The sequence below is a fragment of the Staurois parvus genome, unplaced genomic scaffold (assembly GCF_062004578.1).
Source record: "Staurois parvus isolate SC_StPar_1 unplaced genomic scaffold, SC_StPar_1.0 ptg000291l, whole genome shotgun sequence".
NCBI lineage: Eukaryota > Metazoa > Chordata > Amphibia > Anura > Ranidae > Staurois > Staurois parvus.
Genome location: NW_028318087.1, coordinates 2,986,102 through 3,009,869, shown reverse-complemented (window position 1 = coordinate 3,009,869; position 23,768 = coordinate 2,986,102). Strand labels below are relative to the sequence as shown.

Here is a 23,768-nt window from a genome sequence, read left to right as displayed (position 1 = left end):
AATATATAGAGTCAATAGTTAAAGCAGATATAGGAGTAATGACCCTTTCAGACCATGCCCCTGTTGTATTGAGGATGGGATGGGGAAGGAGGAAAACAGATGGGGTAGGATGGAGGCTGAATGAAGCACTTCTCATGGATAAGGAAATTGCACAGAAGATTGGGAAAGAAATTGAGAGATTCTTTAGAGAGAATGAGACAGAGGATGTGTCCAGGGCAACAGTATGGGAGTCTCATAAGGCATATATAAAAGGAATCCTGATTGCTATTGGGGCAAGAAAGAAAAGAGAAAGGAGAAAAAAAATTAGTGGGCTCTTAAAGGATATATCTGAGCTGGAACAGATACACAAAAATAGCATGGCAAAAGAAATTAAGCAGAAGATAATAAAAAAGAAAGAGGAGTTAGAGACTCTGATGGAAGAGGAGAGAAGGAGAGTTTATAACAAAGTGCTTAATGAGAATTATAAATGGGGAAATAGGCCAGGAAAATATCTAATGAGAGCTTTAAGGAAAAAAAAAAATAGGAATTATATAGATAAAATAAAAAGCCCCAAGGGAGAATTGGTCCACTCAAATAAGGAGATCGCAAAGGTGTTTGTGGATTATTATAGGAAGTTGTATAATATCAACCCATACGACGTAGCAAATAATATGGAAAAGGAAAATAGGGAAAAAAGGAAGATATATTTAAAAAATGCGGGACTACTGAAACTAACGGAAGATCAACTAAATTCCCTTGAAGCAGAAATCACACAAGATGAGATAAAAGTAGCAGTAAAAAGTATGGAGACAGGGAAAAGCCCAGGACCGGATGGCTACACAGCAGGGTACTATTAAAAATTTAGTGAAATATTGATCCCCAAATTGGAAAAATATATGAATGCCCTGGGAGGAGAGATGGACATGAGGGGAGAATCTTTACAGGTTCATATTGTACTGTTACATAAGGAAGGGAAAGATGCCTCGCAGTGTTCGAGTTACAGGCCAATTTCATTGTTGAATTTAGACACTAAGCTGTATGCAAAGGTCTTGGCGAATAGGCTGAAAGAGCTTATGCCTGAATGGATACATGGAGATCAGGTGGGTTTTGTCCCAGGAAGGGAGGGCAGGGACAATGGGCTGAGATCCCTGATGCTAATACAGAAAAGTAGAAAAGAGGAGATACCGACGGTGGTTCTTTCAATTGACGCCGAAAAGGCCTTTGATAGAGTAGACTGGGGCTTCATGATGGATACCTTAGAAGCCCTGGGAATTGGAGTTAGAATGAGGGAATGGATTGGAAAGCTGTACAGTAAACCCTCCGCAGTGGTAATAGTAAATGGGGAAAAAACAGAGCCCATCGGGATGTCAAATGGAACAAGGCAGGGTTGCCCTCTGTCTCCCTTATTATATGTTATGTCACTAGAACCTCTTCTGTCAACAATAAGGAAGAATGGAGATATAAAGGGAATTCAGATAGGAGACATAGAACATAAAGTGGCGGCCTTTGCAGATGATCTGCTGTTCTATGTGGGGAACCCCAGGATAACATTTCCAAACTTAATGAAATTGCTGAAGGAATATGGGGAATTATCAAATCTAAAAATCAACCCAACAAAAACTGAGATCTTAAATATAAATATCCCAAAAAGCGCAAAAGAGAAAATACAAAAAGAATTTCGCTTCATCTGGAAAGAAAGAAATATAAAATATTTGGGAGTAAGACTTAGTGTGGCGTATAAGAACTTGTATAAACTAAACTATATTTCATTATTAAATAAAGTGAAGGGGGAATTAAAAACTTTAGATTTCCATCATGGTTAGGATGTATAAACCTGGTAAAAATGATAATCGTACCGAAAATTTTATATAGATTTCAAGTGATCCCAATTAAACTCCCGGAAGCTTTCTTTAAAGTAATAAAAAGAATGATAACAAGATATATCTGGAGGAATAAAAAACCGAGGGTGTCCCATGAAATATTAAGTAGAGATAAAGGGAAGGGCGGTCTGGGAGTTCCAGATATTAAGAGATATTACAAAGCAGTAATATTAGGGAGAATTTTTGACTGGGCGTTCAATTTAGAGGGGAAAAGTTGGGTAAAAATTGAAAATACACTTAGTGGAACTAATTTGAATAGAATTATATGGTTACCAGCACAATATAGAGGATTGAAGGAGGATTTAAGTTTGTACACTGTAATTGTGTTAAGGGAATGGGATAAAATACACAAATATATGAAATGGGAATTTAACTCTATACTAATGCCACTAAGAAATACAGAATTTTTTCCCCCAGGTAGAGAAGAGATAACAGGTAGATGGTTTATAAAGGAAGATGTTCAACTTAGAGACATAATGGGGGAAGGGAAACTGAAGACCTTTAAAGAGTTGGAAAAGGAAAAGGGAAATATTTTTAATAGGCTAGACGAGTGGCGTTATCACCAATTAAATTGTTTTTGGGGGAATCTTCCAAAACCCCTGAGAATGAAAAAGGATTGGAACTTGTTTGAAAGGTTGTTGGATGCACGGGGGGATAGGAAACACGGAACAGCTAAAATATATAGAATCCTCACAGATTTAGACACAAACACTAAACCATTGCACATAGTGAATTGGGAAAGAGATATGGGGGTGGTATTAGATGAAGAAAAACAGAAAAAAATAAACAGATTAGTTCACGAAAATGTAAGTTTAAGGGACGTAGAAATAAACTATAAATGCTTGACAAGATGGCACATTGTTCCGAGTGTAGAATGCAAGATAAGTGGGGAGAAATCACAGTGGTGTTGGCGAGAATGTGGGGAAGTGGGGACAGTGTATCATATTTGGTGGGAATGTCCAAAAATTCAAATATTCTGGAAAAAAATAGTACATTTAATAGAGACCATTACTGAAATGAACATTGGGTTAAACCCAGGGATGTGCCTGTTATATAGTTCAGAATTATCAGTTAGCAAATTTAAGAAATTAGGTTTAGGGTACTATTTGAACGCGGCAAAAAGCCTGATCCCAAAGTATTGGAAGAAAAAAGAAATACCGAAAGAGAAGGAGTGGATAGAAAGAGTAAACTGGACTAGTAAAATGGAGAAATTACGTACTGTATATTATATACAGGAAGATAAGATGGAGGTATATTCCGCGAAATGGGAAAACTTTGTAGCAAATGAGAGAAAGTGAGAAGTAGAAAGTTATAGAATGGATAGATGAGTAGGATACGCTTGCTTTGGATAAAAGATAGTGAAAAATGCAGAGTGGGGAGGGGTTTTGGGGGGGGGAGGGGAAGGGGGGTAATGTTTTTAAGAGGGGAAAAATAAAGTAATAGGAAATAAGTGTATATTTATTATGACTGAGATGAAAACGTTTTTGTTATTACTGTGAAAAAACAATAAATATTTAAATTAAAAAAAAAAAAGACATTTTGTTGTGAAGTTGCCTCAATCACTGAGGTTGATGGAGGACATGTTCCCATTTGAAAATATGTTGGGTTCCAGTGTGGCTCCAAAACATGTTACTTCAGGGATATATAAGATCCTTGTTGAATCCTTGTTGAATTGGGGCGGGTGGGCCCTCCGCTGTTCTTAGAGAAATGGGAAAGGGAACTGGGAACAAAAATTAATGAATGTTTAAATTAACACATGGGGTGAGCAACATGAACATGGTTGAGATGAATTATAAATGTTTGACAAAGTGATATTTGACACCGAGTGTTGCACATAAACGAGTAGAAGTCTCAATGTTATGTTGGAGGGGATGTGGAGCCAAGGGAACAATGGCACATATCTGGTGGGAATGTCCAAAAATACAAGGGTTTTGGCAAGATGTAATCCAGTTTATACAAGAGATACTGGGGACAACTATACAGGAGGATCCGTGGGTGTGTTTGTTTCACAAGACAGAGTTACCAGTAAAGCAGTATAAAAATAGTGTATTATACCATCTAATTAGTGCGGCTAAAGGGCTTATTCCCAAATGTTGGCAGTTACAGGAACCGCCAACAATGAGGGACTGGTTATACAGGGAGGAATATATAAATAAGATGGAGGAGTTATACCATATAGAAGAAGGTAATATGGGTAAATTTAGAAAGGAATGGGGAAGATGGTCTGACTTTAAGGCATCCGGAAACATATGGAAGTAGTCGGAGTCCCAGGGTTCTGATTTGAGGCAGGAGAATAAAGGGAACGTTTTGTAAGGCTGTAGCAGCAATAGGAGAAGGGAAAAGAAAGGTTGGAGGGAAAGAAAGAATAGTAAGAATCGTTGGAAAAAGAAGGGAAGAGCTATATGGACCGGGGTAAGTTGTATGGGGGGTTGGGCGGGGTTGTAGGGAGGTTGGAATGCAAAATTCAGGGGAAATATTTGTATGAAAATGATATTTTGCCATGTTTTTGTAATGAAAGAAAAGCTTGCTAACTGTCATATTTGCTTGTTACCTCAACCAAATTGCCAAACCATCAATGGCTGGTGTCATTACTGATCACATGTGCAGCACCATGGCAATTGCAGAGCAAACAGAAGCTAAGGCCCCTTTCACAAGGGGTAGACTCCATTATGATCAGCAGGGGATCTGTCTGCTGATCAGAGCAGAGCAAACGAATGACAGGTCCGTGTCTGCTCACTCTGTGCAGAGCAGACAAGGACCAAGCCTGCTTTGCTTTATGGACAGGCAGGTGTAAATGGACTCCGCTGTGTGTTTACACCCAACTTCCCTCCAATCCAATCCGATTTGTTTTTTTTTTGTTTTTTTAGCGGACCAGATTGGCTAAAAAAATACACCTGACGATCTATAGGGGTGAATAGAGGGTCCTACCAAATCTGCCTGAAAAACTGACAGGTGGACCTGATTGGACCTTTCATGTGAAAGGGGCCTAAGATGGCAACTTCCTTGGCTGAAAGGGATAGAAGGGTTTAGTTCCATTTTAAGATACTGCACAATTTTATCTTGTATACTGATATCATATCACAGTTATGTGGGGTTTTTTTTGTCTTTTTTTAGTATTCAAGGATTTCAAAGCAGTATGGAGTAGATATTTACCTGAAGAAGGAATATTTGCAGTACACAGGCTCAGTCAAGGAGAGGGGAGTGTTGTACCTGCTCACATCCCTTCAGGAGGTAAGAGAATCAGCACAAATGTTCAAATAAATATGTCTGAGATGGATTTTGCAATTCTGCAGTTTTCCTTCCATACAGCAAGGTTGAAGTTTAAATTTTGTGCAGGTTGGGAACATTTTCTCTTTGTTATATGTTATAGCATGTTATAATTATATAAATATTTAAGCATATTTATTTTGTCTGAGTGCCAAAACATGAACAATTGCAGTCAGGGCTGTTCTTTCTATTTCAATGGTTTTTATAAATTTTTTAAACAGTATAAAACAGAGGCAATAAAACATGCCCACGCAGGGGCTATCAATTGCACAGATAAACAAAATGCAAAATAAAAAAAAAGGAAAAACAGTGCTCTAACGCCAACAGGGCAAAAGGTACGCCCACGCAGGGGCTATCAATGGCACATAAGTTACAAAACATTAATGTAACTGACTATAACAACTAAATGCAGCTGTCCAGTCACACCAAAAACAGAGAGAGAAAAAGGAAGAAAGAGGAGAGAAAAAAAAGGGGGGGGGGGCCAAAGAGCAGGGGTCCAAGAGCGCCAATACCGAACGCCATTACATCCCCAGACTAGCCGGGGGGAGTGAGGGAAAGGAATATTGCAACCACGGCTCCCATATTTTCAAAAATTTACGTTGGGAGTCGTTGCGGATACTCGACATCTGTTCGTTGAGCATCATACTGGTCATACGATCCCGCACCCCCTGAAGAGGAACAAACGGACTCTTCCAGGCCTGAGCAATTGTTCTAGTGGCGGATAAAAACAGATAGGAAGCCAACTTCTGCTGGTGAGCCAAGAGGCCCAGTATGGGGCAATGAAGCAAAGCACACCGAGCATCCCGGCGTATGGAGAGATGGAACAAGGTGAAAAGGAGGCCAAACACATGAGACCAAAAACGAAACAGTCTCGGGCATGACCACCAGATATGCAATACATCACCACGATGGCCACAACCCCGAAAACATTGATCACTACAGGCAGGGTTAGCCAACCGAGCCGGAACCCAGTACCAACAAAACAATACCTTATAGGCTGCCTCCAGTGTGGTCGTATTAAATGAGCATTTAGCTATGAGTGACCAGGCCTTATTCCAGTCCTCCGGATCCACAGCCACTCCCAGGTCGCGCTCCCACTGAACAACATATGAAAGAGAAGTATGCGACGAGCGTCTGTTCAGAGCTGCATAAAGAAGGGATATAAGGCCCGGAGCGCCCGGACGTTGTTGGCAAAGCTGTTCAAAGGCAGATTTCTGGTACGGGAAAGCAGAAGTACCCCGCAGCGAGAGCAGCCAGTGTCGCAATTGAAGATATCGAAAGAATTCCGCCAGGGGGATTCCCGAAGAGAGTTCCAGGTGGGAAAGGACCGAAAAATCAAAAAGTGTCGCACCTGCTAAAAACCATTAGTCACCCACCAAGAAAACGCCCCTGGGTGATCTAAACCCGGTGGGAGAAGAGGGTTGTTAATAATTGGGAGCAAAGGCAGAAAAGGTGACATCAGGCCACCAGAATAACGTACCGAGTCCCAAACTTGTAGGCCATGAAGTAACATCGGACTCAGTGCCATAGGGCGCAGGGCAGGGGGAAGCCATAGAAGCGTCGACAGTGTGATAGGGGCACAATTAGATAGTTCCAACAGGACCCAGAGGGGGACGTCGGAAGAGGCGTGCAACATAGACAGCGGGGCAATCTGGCTCGCTTGATAATACTTAGTCACATTAGGCACCCCAAGACCACCCTGAACTCTATGGGCAAAAAGCGTACTTTTGGATACTCTGGGGTGCTTATCGGCCCAGATAAAATGCATTAACTTCGCCTGAAGCAACCGAAGAAAATGAGGGGGAACCCGCACCGGGAGTGTGCGAAAATAATACAACAATTTCGGCAAGATGGTCATTTTCACCGAATTAACCCGTCCTATCCAAGACAGGTGCGGAAATTGCCAAGAATGCATAAGAGAGGATAGAGAGCTAAGCAATGGATAATAATTTTCAGCAAACAAGGAGTCGTCAGGGCTGTTTTTTAACCAGTACAGCAACTATGGACACACCATCTTTGGTGCCCTAAGTAATACTTCCATGCTAGGATCAACATTTTTTAATGGGTCTAATGGCTTAATAGTGTGACAATGCATAAATGAGCTTAAATATCGTAACTGTCTTTCTACTTAGATGGTGAAACAATGCGCAGCCAATAACTATCCACAAAAATGACCTCTTCCATATATAGGCAAAGAACTAGAGTACCCAATGGTAAATGTGGCCCTGTGTACAGTATATAAGCAACCATAATATTGTTCTTTTGTATAGACCACTTTTAAGTATGGTACTTCGTCTGGTTTTGAGCATATAGGCATTTGTACATTTTCTAAAATATGTAGAATTTCTGAGATAATACTTTTATTTATGAAAAAATTGCAAAACACTTCAGCACATTGTGGTTTTGGAATTTTGTTTTCACTCTGCAGCAAATATAAATCATTTTTTTTGGCTTGCAAGTCTTTTTGAGTGGTGATGGCTTTTGTTATATCATGTTTTTAGATCAGGTCTTCCGTTTTCTTTTGCAGTCATGTACAAAGTATTACTGACTTTGCAGTGATATGTTTTTCTTTTCCTTTCACCCACAGGATCAGCAAAGGAAAGGTGTCATTGTAGCTACAGACAGTAATTTTGCCATGGCAGTGGCTTTCCATGCAGCACAGCTACAAATTCCAGTTTTTGTTATTATGGCAGCTGGAACATCTCCAAACCGGGTCAGAATATGTCGGGATTATGGAGCCATGGTTATCCTTTTTGGACCCACAGCGAGAGACGCTCAGAGCCATGCCAGGAGACTGGCACAAGAGAATGGATACCTGTATATAGAAGAGTATGTCTGGATTTCAGCTAGTTATTAATGTTCTGTAAAAGGTGTTTTTTCCCAGAAATCTGATAGGAGCAGAGGAGACAACAGCACAAAGCAACTGACTTTAATGGAAAGTTTAATATATGGGCATGACTTCACTAAAGAGACGAAAATAATATAATTAAAAAGATATTGATATTAAACCCAGGTACTGCCCTTGTTTTTCCAATTAGGAAGGTTTCAGGATGTGCTCAAAACGCAATGGATACTGCAAAAAAATGTATTTGTTTTTCCATACCTTAAAGTCTTTGACCACTTAAAAAAAAAAGTATTTTATTGGATAAGGTTGGAAAGGGTAAGAACTGTATTTTTACTGTCTGTGTCACAACAGGGGAGCATTTTTCTAACGTCCAGTCCCAAATGGGTCATATGTTGCATTTAAAACCATTTATTTTAATGGAACCTCTGCTTGGTTTATTTTTTTGCCTCCATTCCATAGAGGAATTCTTCCTACTTCTAGTCCCAATGATTCTTGGGAGTGAGGAAGCCTAGACTGAAATTCTGGAATTTATATATTTTATTAAAGCCCTATTGCAGACAAACATTATTTTTAGTTTTGGTTTCCCTATTCCCTATTTGACAATGTACAACCTTAGCAGGGATAAGGTGGACACTTCTTTTGTTTTCATATACAAAAATATAAGTCATACTCTTTGACTTCACTACTGCCTACTGCCTGTACTGTATCTAATATTTTTTACCAATCTGATACATTATTATTTTTCTGAATAGAGAAGACAGTGCTGGGTATCTCGCTGGCTTGGGAACGGTTGGACTGGAGATATATGAACAAGTGCCCAGTTTGGATGCAGTCATTTTTCCAGCAGGTGGACATTGTGGGTTACTGGCCGGATCAGCAGCTGCCCTAAAACACCTGAATCCAAAAATCACAGTCATTGTAAGTTACTTTTAAAAATGTAAGTACCTAAACACTTACGTACATGCGTGCTGCTAACAAAAAGTATTTATAACCTTGCCCATTCTGTGCTGGTCATGAATGTTGCAATGCAGTTTCTACTAATGGAAGAAGTTTCTGTGGAAGAGAAGGGAATAAGCATTTGTTACTAATAAGAACAAATGTGGAACTTAAATAGGTATACTCAACTCCAAACTGGTAGATTTGGCAAAGTGAATACTCCATCATTTTCTTTTATCTCTTGGTGTTTTGCAAGGTGAGATCAACCTATAGTTTCTGGCTATCTTGTCCCAACTGTGGGGGGGGGTCTCACTTCTTCTTCTGTACCCTCATAAAACTTAATGGAAAGAGTAAAAAACTCTTGTCACAGCAGGGTCTACAAGGTGGAACTGAGATATTACTTCCAGAATGCCCAAGAGACCAAGGAAGCCAAGTAATGATTTAGGTCACCAGACTAACAAACTAGAATCAATTTGCAGTGGATGTAACCTATAATAATGAGGATATTTGTTGTCAGGTCACACTTTGTGTCAGGGTTAGAAAAGCCGGACAGCTACCCCCACTTAACCTTAACATCAACATTAATGTCTCATTCTTTTATTTTCAGGGTGTGGAAAGTGAGAAATTCCCTATAGTACAACAGGCATTAAAAGCTGGACGCTGCTTGACTGAGCATGACTACCTTACTCATCCTTTGTATGGAGGTAAGATTTGCTTTGCACTGTTCATATGCTCTGCACTTACAGATTTAAACCTCTAGTTAGCTTAATAATAGGAGAACTCTGTAAGGCCCCTTTCACATGGGGTGGACTCTGTTAAGGTCAGCAGGGGATCTGTCCACTGACCCCCTGCTGATCAGAGACCAGCGGGTGGATGACAGGTCTCTGTCCACTCAGTATATGCAGAGCAGACATGGACATAGTCTGCTCTGTTCTATGGGTGGTGGGGATTAAACAGACTCTGCTGTTCATTTACACTTGACTGCCCTCCAATTTGATCAACTTAGATGGAGGGAGCCTGATCCCTTTATGTCTCTTTTTAGCAGACTTGATTGGATTGAAGGTACGCAGGTATAAACGGACACAAGTCTGTTTATATCTGCCCAGTCCAGAGAGGTGAATGGACCATCCAATTAGGTCCACCTGAAAAAAACTGACAGGCAAACCTGATCGGACCCTTTGTGTGAAAGGGGCTTTTCTGTGGAAATTTGTGCCTTTTCAGCCAAAAGGGCATTTGTGAGATCAGGTACTGATGTTGGGTGAGAAGACATGGCTTCCAATCTGTTTTCCAACTCATCCCTAAGATGTTTAAATAGGGTTGAGGGCAGGACACTGTACAAGTTGCTTGGGTTTCTTCACACCAAACTCATCAAATCATGTCTCTATGGAGCTGGCTATGTACAGAGGGGCAAAGTCATACTAGAACAGAAACAAGACTTCCCCATACTGTTGCAACAAAGGTGGAAGTGCACAATAGTCTAAAATGTCTTTGGATGCTGTAACATTAGCTGTACACTTCACTGGAAACCTCTGAACTTAATCATTTGGAAGGGTTTTCAATATAATTTTGGCCATACAGTGTAGGTGTGATGGTCTGGTGTACACAAACGCTTGGCCAAATAATGTACCTTATGAGTCAGAGTTGAAATTTGTAGATAGGCAAATGTATACTGTGCCTGTAAATGTGTGTGAAAGAGGAGAAATTCTTCTTATCAGAATAAAATTCCACTTATATAAAGTAAAATAAAAGTTTTAACGAACTTTGCTTAAAACTATGCTAACGGAATACAAAAGTTAACTCTATGTATTTTCTATGCTGATTTCTGATCCCTTTTTAGGTTTCTTACTGAGACAACAAAGGCAATGCATTTTTCCTTGTAAAATAAAAGCTATAAAATGCATTTTTAGAACAGAAAAAACCCATATGTGGTAAGGGATGTTCTTCCGCAGCTCAGCTAGTCATGTTGGTTTTTTATCCTGACTCTGGCTAGACACGCCCAAAGCAATACACATAAGAATCTATAGAAACATGGCACAGTACAAAGTGGATGGAAAATTTTCATCTCTGGGAACAGGGTATGGATACAGTGACAGCAAAGTAAAAATACTGAGCAAGAACAGACACAACAAAATGCCAACAACTATCTTTATAGGGTAGAAAAGCTTCTTTTTTTTTGCACCTTTCTGATTTGCTTTCAATTTATTACTGGATCCTGAAATTCTTGACATCATACTGGATCTTGAAATTCCTGATGTTAATACCCTGTCCAATGAGATTGCCTTTATAGATACTGAGATAGCCTCCTTAGACAGTGGACTGAGAATGGGCAGGGCTTGTGTTTGAACTAAAGGAACCAATTGTCAAGACCAAGTAAAATAATTGAAACTAAATCAGAAAGATGCACAGAAGAAGCTTTTTTGACTAATAAAGGTAATAAAAACTGTCTGGTAGAATTCTGTCATATGTAGAGGGGATTGTTTATGATGTAGAAATGCTGAACTCATTGAGGGCCTTGGGGCTGATCTCTATAAACAGGGGTATCCCAAAGGACACTGAAAGTCACTAAAGTGTAGGAGAAATGAGAGTGCCACACTAATAACAGTCCATTATAAAGTTTATTCCATATAGAAAGCCAATGCGTTTTGATGGCAATAATAACAATTTGTTATAATCATGATCATGGTAAAAAATTAAATAATAACAATCATCTCCTTGGCACGTATACTATTTCTTCATAGGCAACAATAATCGCAGCTCTGCATACTATGTTGCCTTATGAGGACAAGGTTGCTATCAGTATTTCGTGTTTTATCATTACCATGATTATGACATTTATATTTTTATATTACACAATTATTTGTTCTCCAAATACTGAATTGCTACTTTTTTATTCTATAAGCAATTTTGTATACCATCTTTTTTAAGGCTACTTCTAATGCATCTTAATATATAAATGCTTAAATTAGGGGCCACTTTATGTGAATTATTTTCTTATACATTGTTTCTTATGTCTTCGTTTCTTTCTAGCCCTGACAAAGGGCCCCTGAAATGCATTGGCTTTTTTTGTGCAATAAACTTAATTATGGACTGATAATATTTGTGTGGCTCTTTCATTCTAAATACGTTTCATACATTATGATAGGGGGGGAAAAGGAAGATCAGAGCTTTATGATATTGCACCAACCTTTTATTTGTCTTTATTAAGTGTGTAAAATCTATCCACTTTTTTGCGTAATAATAATATGAAGATGAGATGGATCTCTTCTATGGTATTAAACATAATTTTGTATTGCAGTATGCCATGCTTACATTTTAGCCATCGTGTTGCAATTTTTGCTGCTTTGTGTAAGTGATCAATAAATAATGACATTGTTTATGAGTGAATCACAGAAATTACAGAAAATTATTTCTCATTTCTCTCTTTTTTAAGAACTGGGTGGACCTTCTTTTGGTGTCAATACAATAAAATTAACCAAAAAGCTTATAGATCACATTATCTCAGTAAGGTGAGTACTTTTGTTTCATTATTTACATCTCCACACCCGGTATTTGCATTTCAAATCATTAAAGAGTATGTAAACCTTCTTTTCAGTATGTTTGGCATCATACCTCACTTTCTACAGTTTTCTTTAGTGAATCATTTTTTTGTAAATCATTTTCAATGTTTCTTACCTGAAGATCCTGCCACTAACAGTACCTCTTGTTGGAGGCTGATAACCTGAACCTATAGCCTTGTGATGGTGATCAAAGCATTATTTATCCCAAAAACCTTTAGATGTCTCACCATAAGTAGATCACCCATGACAGGACCACCATTAAAAATCATGGGACCTTGTACAACCTACCTGACAGGGCACTCTTCACTGAAAGGGCCACCCCCTTTGCACACAGGGGGCCAGTGAGAAAAAGGTGGTGGTGTGCACAGTGCACCATAGAGACGTTTAGGTGTGGCAATATTGCGCTAATAGTGGAAGGGGTTTAAAACTTGTGCAGAACATGGGGTCAACCATATGTAACATACAGAGTAAAGGTGTCAGGTGTAAATCATATAAAACATGCAGGTCTCAGGAACAGTATGTACTGTACAGTGTGCAGAAGTCAGGGGTGGGTAACATACATAGTTCAGGGGTTAGCAATGTTTAATGTAAATAGTTCAAGGGTCAGGAATGTGTAATATACATAGTTCAGGGGTCAGGAGTGGGTAATGTACATGGCTCAGAGGTCCTGACTTCCTTCCATGTCCAGACTATGTACCCTAATCCTCAGGCTGAACCTAATGCCTAACCTCCTTTAACAGACCGTAAACCTTTAAAAAAGAACTATGGCAAAAGCTCTTTTGGTCATATATCTCATATGGGTCACAGTAGTGCATTTACTTGTGCTCTCCAATGACCCAGAATCAGCCAACAGCGAGCTAAAGTCTGCTGTTAAAAATAAAGATAAACAGCGCAAACATAGACCTCTACATCAAATCAACATACAAAGTGCAAACATATATAGAAAATTAATTTGTAATTAATTAGATTAATAGTGAAGTCCATCAAAATTAATAAACCAAAGTTCAAAAAATCTCAAAAATATATTTTGTGCAAAAAGAAATTTTCAAATTCTTCTTCTATTATAAAGAAACTTCGATATAGACCCGATGGGTCTTGAGAACGCCCGATGGGAGGGGCGAAACGCGTTGACGCATTTCCGGTTGTTACTCCTTACGTCTGACGTCACTTCCGGTGAGTGGAGCGCACGCTGAGCGGTGCGTTCCAGCGGCCATTTTTTGGGATCTGTAGATGTGTGGTCTCTGTGGAGCTTCTGCTGTAACCTGGAGCTGTGATGTGAGATTCCGTGGGAGGTTGCCTTACATCTACTGTTCATCTGGAAAGAAGCTGGTCCTAATAAATATGCCTTTTTAAAGTGATTATAATGTGAGTGGCCTTAATCCTTGATTTCACTTATGAATGGTGTTTTGCAATATTACACTATCTGAGATTTTTTCTCCCTGGTCGGATGGTGGAGCCTATGCTGGAGGTGAGGATTCCTACAGAGTGGATACGAAAGAGGGTTTAGGAGCCCATAAATTCCTTAAAGGCGTTTCATTCACCTATATCTGGTGAGTGCATTTGATGTTGGTTTTCACGGGTGGAAGGTGGAAGTTTCTTTATAATAGAAGAATTTGAAAATTTCTTTTTGCACAAAATATATTTTTGAGATTTTTTGAACTTTGGTTTATTAATTTTGATGGACTTCACTATTAATCTAATTAATTACAAATTAATTTTCTATATATGTTTGCACTTTGTATGTTGATTTGATGTAGAGGTCTATGTTTGCGCTGTTTATCTTTATTTTTCACAATTTGTGTTGACCACATTGCACAGCAGCAGGATAGAACCTGAAGTAGGGTGTTTCACTGGGCGCAGGAAGAATTTTTAGTAAAGTCTGCTGTTGGCTGACATCACAGTATTGCTCCAGACCAGGGGCGGACTGACAACTCATGGGGCCCCCGGGCAATAGGGGATCATGGGGCCCCTGTGTCCTTGCCCAAACTCAAAAAAGCCTATGAAAAAGGTACCAGGGGCACCTCATGGGGCCCCCTACTGACTCCGGGCCCTCGAGCAGTGCCCGAGTTTCCAAATGGTCAGTCCGCCCCTGCTCCAGACTCTGCAGGGATTCCAACAATAATGTTGGGATCCATACAGATGCTCAACAGGCAGCCGGCTCAGCCTCAGTCTGAGACACTGAGCTGGCCGCTTCTACCCCCTCTCCTGCCCAGCACTCTAGTGCATGCTGGAGGGGCAGAGCAGAGAGCCAGTGACTGACAGTCACCACTCTCTGCTCAGTGAAGACTGAGAACTGAGTGATCAGCGGTCATGTCATTGCTCAGTTCTTGGGCTTAAAACCAGTGGGAGTCAGCTTGCAGCATCGAACTGATCCTGCAGAAGGAAGGTAAGTATGTATGTTTATTTTTTATAATCCTGCTCTTCTTCTTTAAGCTAACACCAGTCAGATATAAAAGAAAATACAATTTAATGCAGTTGCAAGTTCATAATAAAATCATGAAATGCATTTTTAAGTTCTAGCACCTGGAAGTTGGTAATAGCCTTTTCCAATCCCCTGTACAGCAGGACTCAGACTGTGAAGAAAAAAGCACTGCAAAGAGCCAATCAAGTGCATGCAGGTGCTGACAGGGAACATGCTGACATGAGAAGTGAAATGACCTCATCACTCTGATTCTGCTCCTGTACTATCCAATTACAGCTAGGGACAGGGAGGTGACCTACCTCCACTGCTCAGCTGTACTAGAGAATAATCATGTCTCCAGTCTGGCTCCACTATCTGGTAGGACTGTGTAAATCGCAGAACCGGCCAAATAGAAATAGAAATTCTTGAGTAGTTAATAAGTTCACCTTTGAAGCATTTTCCTATTCAGGGATCCCTCTCCTTGCACTTGCTGTCACATTTCAAAATTGGCTTTGCTGTGTCCTGCAGCTTTCAAACTGACAGCCTGTACAGAGGTACAGCCAGAAAGCTATAGGACTTGTCTGTGGGAGAATAACATTGCACCTGCGATCAGTGCATCAGTAGATCTCAGGTGCAATGCTTTGCAAGCTCCTTAGGGAAAAAATAATGCACATTTCTTTCTGCAAAAATATGTGCATTTGTATATTTTTCCCCAAAGTTAAACTTAGCCTTTAAATCAGCTCATATTTAGGTATTTCACTTTGTATTTATCAGTTTGTCCTCTTGTTTATATTGTAAGTTATAAGGAGCAGAGCCCTCTGATTCCTTCTGTATTGAATTGCATTGTAACTGTACTGTCTGCTCTATAAATCACTGTGCAAACTGTCAGTTCTATATAAGCCCTGATAATAATAATAATAATAATAATTAGCAGTTTGCATGGAGTTCAGGTTTAACCTAAACTCAAGCCTAATTCTAGGCCAATATAAAAGACACATATTAATGCAGCTGTGAAATCATTAATACATTAATAAATGTATTTGAACAAAAGTGCAAAAAGTGTAAGTACCTAACTTAGGTCTAGAATCAGCCTCTTGCAGTATTTGTATAGCAGGACTAGATGTGAGAGGAAGAAGCATTACAAGGAGCCAATCAGTTCATGTGCTGACAGGAAGCATCCTGATATGAAAAAGCAGAGTGACAGAGAGATGAGATGATCACTGTGCTGCTTCTCGTTTCACTGTCCAGTTGCCGGCAGGGGCAGGTCCAGAACGACTTGCAGCTGAGGACTTCTAGTGACAAAAGTATTGCTGGATAAAAAACATTTTTTTCCATTAATATTTTTATTGAATTTTTCATTTTATCTCTTACATTAAGTTAAAATTTCAACATAACTTTATTCCATTTTCCCCCAACATACAAAAAATACAAAACTCCCCTTTCCCCCCACCCTATTCCAACCTTTACCTTACCCCCCCCCCCCCCCACACACCTCTCAGCATCTTTTCTCTCTCTTTTGGAGTCCTGGGGTATACATGTATTTTCCCTCTATACAATTTCAATTAACTTAACCTTCTTAAACTCCTCCCAGCTTTTCCATTTCTCACGGAAATACTCCACTTTATCCTCATCTATATAGTACAGTTCTTCCATCGTATATATCTGGTCTACCCTCCTAATCCAATCAGATATTTTTGGTGCTTCTTGTTCCATCCAGAAATTAGTAATCAAACCCCTTGCTGAATTAATATAGTGCAATAGCCCAGAATTTTTATACCTTTCAACCGTTAACTATGTTCCATGTAAGAGACATACCCCGGGTTCCTTTAATATTTTTATCCCAGTTATTTCTTGTGTCAAATGAATTACTTCTTCCCAAAATTTTTGAATTTTTTGACATTCCCACCAAATGTGACCTACTGTGCCCTGTTCCCCACAACCCCTCTAACATAAAGGTGATTTATCCCTATTTTGTTTGTGTACCTTATTTGGTGTCGTATACCACCTCGCCAAACATTTATAATTCATCTCTACCTCTTTCATGCTCACATTACCGTGTGTCAACTTGTTAATCTTTTAAAAAAATGGTTTAAAGGTGAGAGAGATATCAAATTATCCCTGTACAAATCCTTAGTAACACCTTATCTGGAAAATGCAGTTCAGTTTTGGGCACCAATTCACAAAAAGAACATTGGGGAACTGGAGAAAGTACAGAGAAGGGCAACCAAACTGATACAAGGTATGGAGGAGCTCAGCTATGAGGATAGATTAGAGGAACTGAATTTATTCTCTCCTGAGAAGAGGAGATTAAGGGGGGATATGATCAACATGTATAAGTACATCAGTGGTTCATATAGTGAACTCGGTGTAGAGTTATTCACCCTGAGGTCATCACAGAGGACAAGGGGGCACTCTTTACGTCTGGAGGAAAAGAAATTTAATCTCCAAACACGGAAAGGTTTCTTCACAGTGAGAGCTGTGAAAATGTGGAATAGACTCCCTTAAGAGTTGGTTCTGGCCAGCTCAGTGGATTGCTTTAAAAGGGGCCTGGATTGTTTCTTAGATACACTGAATATAACTGGATACTAACATTTATAGGTAAAGTTGATCTAGGGAATATCTGACTGCCTCTCGGGGGATCAGGAAAGAATTTTTTTCCCTGCAGGAGCAAATTGGATCATGTTTTGCTGGTTTTTGTTTTTGCCTTCCTCTGGATCAACTGTGGGTATAGGATTATAACTTTTTTTACATTTTTTTAATGGTTGAACTGGATGGACTTTTCTCTTTTTTCAGCCAGACTAACTATTTAACTATGTAATTAAAGCAAAAGCTGTTTTTTTATTATTTCATCTTTTAATGGGCTATTTATTTTTATCTTTCTATTTTTGACAAGAGTTACAGAACTTACCTGTCTGTGATTGTGGGGGCCTCCTGTGGTGTTTACATTCCACATTCCAAAATCTTCTCTGGCGCTCCTAGCATCTTGATTATTGGAGTATGGTCCCATCCAAGTGGGACCAGCGTGGAAGAAGATTTTCAGCCTGAGGATGTAAACAGTGGAGTAGGCCGCCACTGTCATAGAGAAGTAAATAAACGCTAGGGTGGGGGGAGTTCTAGGTTAGATTAAGGTAGCGCAATAAGGAGGGTTATTTTAAGTACATTTTTCCTCTTATTCCTTCACATTAATAAAGGAAAAGGAACCTTGCCAGTTTAATATTTTTTTAACAGTAAACATACAATCATGTTTACATATGGATTCATTGTGTGAATTTCAGACATATTAGTCTGCTCAGTAGGTAGCTGGCCCCTCTCCCTTTGACAAAAGTTGATTGATCTATCAACTTTTGTCAAAGGACCTTGCTGGAAAATTTTCAGCCAAACAGCAACCTCTGTTGTGGTATTTTGACAGCTCCATCCATCTGCACTCTATAGTTTTTTTTTTTGTTCAGTGTATGGCCAACTTTAGCGCCAACCTGACAGAATATGAATTGAATGGATTATTTAGATAGATTCTATCACTACATAGTAGTTTGGTAATCTAAAAGGATTTTAATATTCCTCTGTCCAATGTCATTGTACAATAAGGCTGTAATAAGCTTTAGTTATATCTGTGTAGACTAGGTGGACAGGCTGACAAATAACTGGTGGCAACCTCATTCTGTGGCTCTGCTATAGGTCTTCTTACTGACTGATCTGTTTTTTTACTGCTGAGTGATATATGCATGCAGAACATGTCAATGGCACGTTGATACTAAGTCACTGTATTTGATTTCAGTGAGGAAGATGTACTGCTGTCAATGTTGAGGTTACTAGAATGCGAGAGGGCTACAGTGGATGCAGAAGGTGCCATGGGACTTGCAGCTCTAATATCTGGAGCATTACCAGACCTGAAAGGGAAAAGGTATCAATATGTGACAATAGATCCAAACCCATTACTGATCCACCAATCTTACAGTCACTTGAAAGATAAATTTACCTTTGTGTATACTTGTTGTTTTCTAAATAAAGACCCATATATTGAAAATTGTACTGTAATACTGCTGAACTGCCTAAGACACCCCAATTTCTGCAGATGCGTGTGCATTGCTTCGCTGAAAGAAATCCTCCAAATGCTGTAGTGTAGGGGTGCACATGAAGCTTGTACCAGGCCATTGGTCATGAGTGTACTAGCACAAACCTTGCAACCCACCTTTATTTCATTACATGACTTTCTATTATGTGTCCAAAGGATTTCTTTCAAACATTTTGCCCATCCCCATGCAGGCTGACATTTGGGTTAGGGGAAAATTCTAAAGCAGGCCTGTAGTATTTTATTGAAAACTACAGAATAGAAAATAAGCAACACAAATGTACAGTACTTCCCTACTTTTTTGTAGGGAAATTATTGCTCATTGATCCCCTTGACACTAATTATGGCAACTGATGCTCAATGATGACGAATATTGGTGTATGGCCTACTAGTGTGTATATGGGCATCTACAGAGTAGATGTCAAGGGAGATTTGAAAGAGATTCAGTTCAATTCTGTTATTCAAATGCTGCACATTGACTTCAGACTAAAAGAAATTTGTCTGGTTGTTCTGTGTAAAGGAATTGAAGCACACCTACTAATCACTAAAGTGATTCTGTATTTTGTCCTTCTAGGTCCAGAGGTTTTGTAGTTGGGTCTTCTAATGTTCTTATGCTTTTGTGTTGTTCTGGAACACCCAAACATCTAATTTCTAGTACCATAGAACAGTCAATAATGAATTTCTAAGAACAACTCACTAACTGCAAAGTGAAAACAACCAGACATCATCTATATTGCTGATTGCAGTAAACTAAAGCATTATTTGCTTTCTGTTGATTGCTGAAGATTAATACAGTATGCTCTTTCCATTGTTTTACTGAATTGACTTAAAAGAGTTCTTGAAGATCATACTTCCTGAGCAACTTAGATACCTCTCTAATATTATTCATGATTAATAATTCCTGATTTACCAAATAAACAATGAAAGTTGAGATGTTTAATATCTTTAACTGTGAGTTCACCCACGAATAACACTTTTGTTTTTGAAGATGTCAATGCAATGAATCATTTATATTATGCTCTGTGACTCAGCAACTCCAGTGGCCAAATCTCTGCGACTGAGTTGTCAGGTCTGCCTCCCTGCCATGGTCAATACAAGTTGAATCTCTCTCTCTCCCTTCTGTTTTTTAAAATGTATTTTATATTGCATTGCTTAGAAGAGAAGGGGTGACAGACCTTGAAGATACAATGTGAAGGTATCACATTGGGAGTCCCTGGTAGGAGAGTGGTTTACTGAGCCTATTAGTTTTCACCCATAATCAAAATATCACTTGTTTTTACTGACCCTTTAATAGCAAAAAAGTATAACTTTTTGTTTTGTGCTTTTTATGATTGCTTACGTCCTTACTAACCTAATCACCTTTGGTCTACAGAGTGGCAGTGGTTGTTTGCAGTGGGAACCTGCCATTGCCTTTGCTACGTCACTGTCTGGACAGAGCTCTGGTTCTAGATAATAGAGTCTGCAAATTCTCAGTCGTGCTTCCAGATTTTCCAGGGGAGATAACCAAGCTCTTGGAAGCCATTGGTCGAGAAGAAGTCAGGTGATTATACAAGTGCACCAAGCAGGTTAGAAAGTTTACCCAACCCTCCTTTCCCACCTTGAGGACATTAATCTTTATTTTAATACAGCCAACCAACTTTATCTTCATAGTGTTATAGAGTGTGCTTTTCTTATATGCTAACTGGAAGCTACTTTAGAATGTCAGTAATTTCGTGTCTTTTGTAAATCAGGTGGCCTGGGCGCTTAACCACTGGAATTATTGCAATTATGTTTCTGATTTAGCCAAAACACATTGCAAACATCCTCTTTCTCCTGATATTGTCAGAATGGGATTTCAACAATCACACAGTGACTGTATACAGTCAGGAAATATGTATCAGAGTTGGGGTGCCTAGTATTGGTGTGTTTCCCCCCAGAAGTGAATAGTAATGTAGTACTGCAACAACTGTTGCTTCAAATGAATGATTCCTTTAAAGATTAATTTTGGCTAGGCAAAAATTATTAGTGTTTAAAGTGGTTGTAAACCTCGAACATGAAATATGAATGAAACATATCCTTCTATAATGTGTACTAAGTGCACTAAGAAGAGCACTAAGTGTCACTTCTGTCTGCTGCCTCGTTCCTGTGCTATCTGTATGAGTAATGTCTGACAGGTTTTTCTGACATCAAGAGCTAAAAAAGGTGACAGGGGAGGGAGCTCCAGCACGCAACTTGTGATTGACAACCTCAAATCTGTTCCTGTTTGCTGTGTGAAGGAGTGGGTCTCTTGCCTCCAATCAGCTCTCAGAGCTCTTCTAATTGAGATCTGCAGAGTGTAACTTCAACTCTCTGCCCCCTGCTTTCTGAAAGCTCAGGCAAGCTATATAAATTCTGCACACTGAACAGTTGTAGAGAAGAGATGGCTGCAGATAAACAGGTATAACTTATGTAGGAGGATTTGTTTAATCTTTATTGCCTGTACAACCACTTAAAGCCCTTTAAGTGATTCCAGCCAATCTATCTTTTTTTTAACTTAACAAAGATTTTTTTGCTAATTTATTCTTCCCTTAAAACTTGGTTTCTTGTTCTACTTCATCAGTTCATGTAAAGTCAACTTGTCAGCTGCAGCTACTCTTTATGCAGTAGACTAGTCTTGTTGCCACTAGTTACTTGTTTGCAAGTAAACTGGCAGTGTCCATGTGATCAGGATGGAATGTGGGCACTGCCAAAAGTACCCTTCTACTCTGCAGAGCTGAAGACTGGAGGACTAGGCCATAGGACTGGGAATGAAGGCAAGTATAACTAAGTAAATGAAACAGTTTACACAGATTGGCTGGAAGCTTTAGTAGCCAGATGAAAGCTTTAAGTTAACATTACAGTGTTGAAATAGTCTTGAATATCCTAAATTACATACAAATTCAAACAGTATTTAAATTTTGCACCTTTTGCTGTTACATAGTGAATAAGGTTGCACCGTTGTTCATTAATTATAATTAATTATTATTTATTACAGGTACTTATATTGCACCATCAACTTACGCAGCACTTTACATATATATTGTACTGTACATTCACATCAGTCCCTAACCCTCAAGGGGTGTACAATCTAAGGTCCCTAACTCACATTTATATATACACATACTAGGGCCAATTTAGACAGGAGCCAATTAACCTACCAGCATGTCTTTTGGAGTGTGAGAGGAAACCAGAGCACCTGGAGGAAACCCATGCAGGCACAGGGAGAACATGCAAACTCCAGGCAGGTGGGGCCATGGTTGGGATTCGAACTAATGACTAATGACATTAGTACTGCCAGGTGGATGTGCTAGCCATTTAGCCACTGTAATTAGCTATTATACCGTGAATCAACACATTAAGCAGTTTAAAAGTAGCTTTTATTTAGCCATACAAAGCCTGCTATTGTTACACTTGCTCCTGATCTGATATCTGTGGAATTGCAGTGTGTTTGCCCTTTTTTGTATGGTCAGCTTGACCAGCAATGGCTAGTGTACCTAATAGCAAGTTTAAAAAATGGCATACGGTTGTGCTCAAAAATTTGCATACCCTCGCAGAAATTGTGAAATTTTGGCATTCATATTGAAAATATGACTGATTATGCCACAAAACTGTCTTTTATTTAAGGGTAGTGATCATATGGAGCCATTTATTATCACATAGTTATTTGGCTCTTTTTTAAATCATAATAACAGAAATCACCCAAATAGCCATGATCAAAAGTTACATACCCTGGAATGTCTGGCCTTGGTACAGATGCACAAGGTGACACACACAGGTTAAAATGGCAATCAAAGGTTAATTTCCTACATTTGTAACTATTTAAATTGCAATTAGTGTATGTGTATAAATAGTCAGTGAGTTTGTTAGCTGTCACATGGTTGCACTGAGCAGGTTAGATACAAAGCCATGGGGAGCAGAAAAGAATTGTCAAAAGATATGCATAACAAGGTAATGGAACTTTATAAAGGTGAAAAAGGATATAAAAAGATATCCAAAGCCTTGAAAATGCCAGTCAGAACTGTGCAATCACCTTTTAAGAAGCGGAAAGTTGGGGCATCTTTTGATACTAAGCCAAGGCCAATGCAACAAAATAGGCACGAGGCATGTCATGGTGTTCTCGGGCATATTGTAACCAGGTTTTTTTGTTGCAATGGTGCAGTAAAGGCTTCTTTTGGCACCTCGCCCATGCAGCTCATTTTTGTTCAAGTATTGTTGTATTGTGCTCCTTAACAAAAACACGTGTTTTTTCAGAGCAGCCTGTATTTCTCCTGAGGTTACCTGTGGGTTTTTCTTCATATCCCGAACAATTCTTCTAGCAGTTGTGGCTGCAATCTTTCTTGGTCTACCTGGCCTTGGCTTGGTATCAAGAGATGCTCGATCTTTCCACTTCTTAATAAGTGATTGAACAGTAGTCACTGTCATATTCAAGGCTTTGAATATCTTTTTATATCCTTTTCCACCTTTATAAAGCTCCATTACCTTGTTACGCAGGTCTTTTTACAGTTCTTTTCTGCTCCCCTTGGCTCAGTATCTAGCCTGCTCAGTGCATCCATGTGAGAGCTAACAAACCCATTGAATATTTATACACAGACACCAATTGCAATATAAAAAGCCACAGATGTGCAAAATCAATCTTTAATTGCCATTTTAACCCGTGTGTGTTACCTTGTGCATCTGTACCAAGGCCAGACATTCCAGGGCATGTAAACTTTTGACCAGTGCTATTTGGGTGATTTCTGTTATCATTATGATTTAAAAAGGAGCCAGACAACTATGTGATAATAAGTGGCTTCATATGATCACTATCCTTAAATAAAATACAGTTTTTTGCCATGAT

General features: G+C 39.2%; 1 protein-coding gene across 7 annotated transcripts in view; it reads left to right on the top strand.

Annotated features, from left to right (window-relative positions):
- The window catches only part of LOC149458214 (uncharacterized), a 103,846-nt gene that overhangs the window by 64,224 nt on the left and 15,854 nt on the right, over positions 1-23,768 (top strand). For 5 of the 7 annotated variants that reach the window (XM_089682507.1, XM_089682505.1, XM_089682508.1 and 2 more), the window contains 7 exons: positions 4,974-5,090; positions 7,714-7,955; positions 8,724-8,889; positions 9,515-9,611; positions 12,338-12,413; positions 18,641-18,766; positions 20,307-20,474. In XM_089682507.1, coding sequence (XP_089538633.1) covers positions 4,974-5,090; positions 7,714-7,955; positions 8,724-8,889; positions 9,515-9,611; positions 12,338-12,413; positions 18,641-18,766; positions 20,307-20,474 — 992 coding nt within the window. Of the gene's footprint in view, positions 1-4,973; positions 5,091-7,713; positions 7,956-8,723; positions 8,890-9,514; positions 9,612-12,337; positions 12,414-18,640; positions 18,767-20,306; positions 20,500-23,768 lie in introns of all 7 variants that reach the window. The other 2 variants (XR_016313485.1, XM_089682509.1) reach the window with 1 other exon arrangement.